The sequence below is a fragment of the Gossypium arboreum genome, chromosome 10 (genome assembly GCF_025698485.1).
Source record: "Gossypium arboreum isolate Shixiya-1 chromosome 10, ASM2569848v2, whole genome shotgun sequence".
NCBI classification, from domain to species: domain Eukaryota; kingdom Viridiplantae; phylum Streptophyta; class Magnoliopsida; order Malvales; family Malvaceae; genus Gossypium; species Gossypium arboreum.
The window spans coordinates 118068483-118072272 of NC_069079.1; the positions used below are offsets into that span (position 1 = coordinate 118068483).

General features: G+C 31.9%; 1 protein-coding gene across 1 annotated transcript; it reads left to right on the top strand.

Annotated features, from left to right (window-relative positions):
* The first annotated feature begins 726 nt into the window (after positions 1-726).
* LOC108462551 (caffeic acid 3-O-methyltransferase-like) lies at positions 727-2323 on the top strand. Its single transcript, XM_017762483.2, has 4 exons — positions 727-1197; positions 1286-1596; positions 1695-1759; positions 1845-2323. The coding sequence occupies exons 1-4, from the start codon at positions 788-790 to the stop codon at positions 2139-2141; spliced, it is 1083 nt and encodes a 360-aa protein (XP_017617972.1). The 5' UTR covers positions 727-787; the 3' UTR covers positions 2142-2323.
* The last annotated feature ends 1467 nt before the right edge of the window (positions 2324-3790 follow it).

Below are 3790 nucleotides of genomic sequence, written 5' to 3' on the forward strand. Positions count from 1 at the left end.
GGAGAAACAATTTTAAAAGTTTATTATTTTAGCAGATTAAGTCAAATACTATTTCCAATTAGCCTAATTAGACTCCAAACATTTTGAATTCAAAATAATAACCAAAAGGCTATGTTTATCAAGCGAAAAATACTTACTCCAGTTTCTTCCTTGACTTCTCGTACAGCTCCTCTAAAATCTCCTTTGATCGCCAAACCAAACAAGTGTGCATTAATTGGAAGACCTCGCTTTGATTTTAGTTCACTCAACCACCAAGAGAAGAATGCTCTTTTATAAAATAAAATTGAAAAACAGAAAATTTACCTTGTTAGGAGACAACCACTGGATCCATGGGTACCAAAGAATTCTTCATGAGAGATGACTTCAATGGACAAACTAAGAAGGTGATGATTGATTAGGGTTTGGATGGGAACTAAGAAAAAACTGAAAAAAACGTAAGGGAGTTCTCGATGGCTAATTATTGATTAGACTTTTTACAGACGGATTTAGAATAGGTGTTAATATATTTGACTCTATTCTGACGGCTAATTATTGTTGTCTGTATAACCCTTTTACTGACGGATTTGGCCCGTCACTATATGTCCCTGTCAGTAAATAGAAATTTTTTAATAGTTATAAGTGATCAAGTTTAAAAAATATATTTTTTTTAACCCAAAATATATCCTTTCTTTTTTTTATACATATTACAAATTTGAGGAGTGAAATCACATACCTTTTACTTCTATATATAGTTATAGAGTAAACATTTACCCAGAAAGTAAATTAAAAGAGAAAAGCAAGGAAAAAAATGAGTTCACTCGTGAATCAGTTGAGTTCGTCGTTCGCCATGTCCGAAGAAGAAGAGGCATTCGGCTATGCTATGTATTTACGATGCAGCGGTATATTTCCTTACGTTTTGGATGCCGCAATCCAACTCGGTGTTTTCGATATATTAGCGAAAGCAGGTCCCCATGCCAAGCTTTCTTCCAACCACATCGCTTCGGAGATTGGCACGAAGAATCCCGACGCCGCTTCCCTTCTCGATCGCATGCTTAAGCTCCTTGCCTGCTATGATTTAGTCACCGGCGCCAGTTATGGAGAAGATGGCGAAAGACTCTATGAGCTTACTTTGGCCGGTAAAATTTTTGTTAATGACGAAAATAGAGGAACTTTGGCATTGGATGCATTTTCTATGAAAAAGATCCAGGTTGATGTCTGGTACGTTGAGTTATTGTCTAATCTGATTTTTCTTTTCTTTTGTCATAATTATTTGATCAAATGTGTTTAGCATAAATGATTTATATAGGTCACGCTTGAAAGATCTTGTCCTTGAAGGTGGGAATCTGTTTGAGAAAGTGCATGGTATGCCCTTTTATCAATTTAAGAGCTTAAACCCAGAATATGATAAGAGTTTTGACACCGCAATGATAAATCTTTCGAAGATATCAGTGAAGAAAATACTTGAGAAATACCATGGATTCCAAGGTATTACCACCTTGGTAGATGTTGGGGGTGGATATGGGGTTACTCTCAATATCATCATCTCCAAATATCCTACCATTAAAGGCGTTAATTATGACTTGCCTCATGTTGTACAACAAGCCCCATCTTTCCCTGGTAATTATATAACCCAACTTTAAACTCTAAATAAGTATAATTACAAAAATTGTCTGGCAATCAAGTAGGCTCGTAAGTTGATCTTTGATATCATGCAGGCATTGAGCATGTAGGAGGAGATATGTTCTCAACTGTTCCCAAAGCAGATACCATAATGATGAAGGTAGATATGCATGGTTATATAGGAGTTAGATGGATTCAAAACTTTACGATTGTATCAATTTTAATTTGTTTGTGTGTTTTTGTAGGAAGTGCTTCACAATTGGGATGATGAGCATTGCTTAAAGCTCCTAAAAAACTGTTACGAAGCATTAGAAGAGAAAGGGAAAGTGATAGTAATAAGTCATATGATGGTTGAGGAAGCAGAGGCAAGCAATGGTGATAAGCTTGTTTGTCAATTGGATCTTTATATGGGTACGCTATTTGGTGCTAAACAAAGGACTGCAAAACAGTTCGAGTCTATGGCCATTAATGCTGGGTTTTCAAGCTTTCAACTTAAGTGCCTTGCTTTCGATGCGATTGCTGTCATGGAATTCTATAAATGATGAATTATTATTATTATTATTATTATTATTATTATTATTATGGTTTAGGTTTGGAAGTGGATTGATTTCCATTGTGATCTGATGTGTGTGTTTAGATTAATTACATAAGTAATTATGGTTTCTTTTTATAATGTTATGAACCGAGTGATCGATGACGGGTCATTATCGTTTTAATTAAATAACTACTTAAGGCCCTATGCCATGTCTCTTTCTCATGATGCTATTATAACCACTCCTTCCGGTTTAAACCCCTCCTAGTCATAGAGTGTAGCTTTTAAGTACAACTGTGCATAGGTTGTCGTATCGGTCCGCTTGAAAAATGAGAAAATTTAGGTAAAAATATAGGTTTGAGAAATGGATTTGAGTAAAAAAATAAGACTCGTTTAGAAAATGGGTCAGGCCTCAGGTAAAGCTTTTTTGGCTCGAGTATTGCCCGACCCGAATATGCAAAAAAAAAAAGTTCTTTTTTTTTACTGTTTTCTTGCTGCTTTTTACTTTTTTGTCGTTATTTTCTTTTTTTTTCACTATATTGCTATTATTTTGTTGTTATTATTTAAATATTGTATAACTCTTATTTTATTGTTACTATTTTAGAGGCATTTGCTTGTTAAGTTGTACTTATCTTAGTGTTATGTAAGTATATATATATTTTAAATTTAATTTCAATTTGTTGGGAAATATTTATTTTAATATTTTTAGTATTTTTATGTATTATATATTTTAAAAATTATATAAAAAAATAATAAGGGGGTCATGTAACACCCTAACCCGTATCCGTCACACCGAATAGGGTCCTTAGGTATTCTTGAACAAAAGCACGACTCTGAATATTCACACAAGTCATATTCATATATGTAAACGAATGTGTAATTAATTTTTAATCATGAAATTATTAGTACATAATACAAAAAAAAAAGTTACAAATCATATAATGAACATGTTAATGATATTCGAATATCTAATAAACATCAATCATTTTTATGTCATATTTCTATACAAGTATAAATTTAAATCAAATAAAATCTAGCACAAAGCATTTTAGAAATTAACTTATACGGTATTAATAATCCATAAATGGTTAAATAAATTTCAATGAATAAATAAAACTTATACACATTTTAATCATAATGAAATGGAACTATTGCGAACATCAATAATAATGCTAATCAAGCTTAGTTCACATACTAAAAGTATACTTAATCAATTATTTATAGTTAACCATTTTATAACACAGTAGCGACTTGAATTGCACTCATTATATGTAATATCCTGATTTTGGGCCTAGTCGGAATAGTAGTTTCGTGACCACAAAATCCGAGATATAAATAATTATTTTATGATTATTTTAAGGTCTATGATATGATTGCATGATTGTGTGAAAATTTCGTGAAGAAATTTTATGCATAAAGTGCTTAATTTGAAATTTGGGACTAAATTGAATAAATTGCAAAACTTGTGTTCTAGAAGTATTTTGCATAAAATTGAATTAGATTATTAATTAGAGGTCCTTAAAGAGTAATTTTACCAATTTCTAAGTCTATGGACAAAAATTGGACATGGATGGAATTTTGGAAAGTTTAGTAGTAAGGGCATTTTGGTCATTTAGGGTAAAATGAATTAAAATACAAAATTAAAAGCCAATTTTGCTC

What these genes read in the sequence shown, in the direction of transcription:
- LOC108462551 (XM_017762483.2), top strand. Translation starts at nt 788, where the DNA reads ATGAGTTCACTCGTGAATCAGTTGAGTTCGTCGTTCGCCATGTCCGAA. An exon ending in AAGATCCAGGTTGATGTCTG is followed by an intron (nt 1,198 to 1,285) that starts GTACGTTGAGTT and finishes TGATTTATATAG; the next exon opens with GTCACGCTTGAAAGATCTTG. An exon ending in CAGATACCATAATGATGAAG is followed by an intron (nt 1,760 to 1,844) that starts GTAGATATGCAT and finishes GTGTTTTTGTAG; the next exon opens with GAAGTGCTTCACAATTGGGA.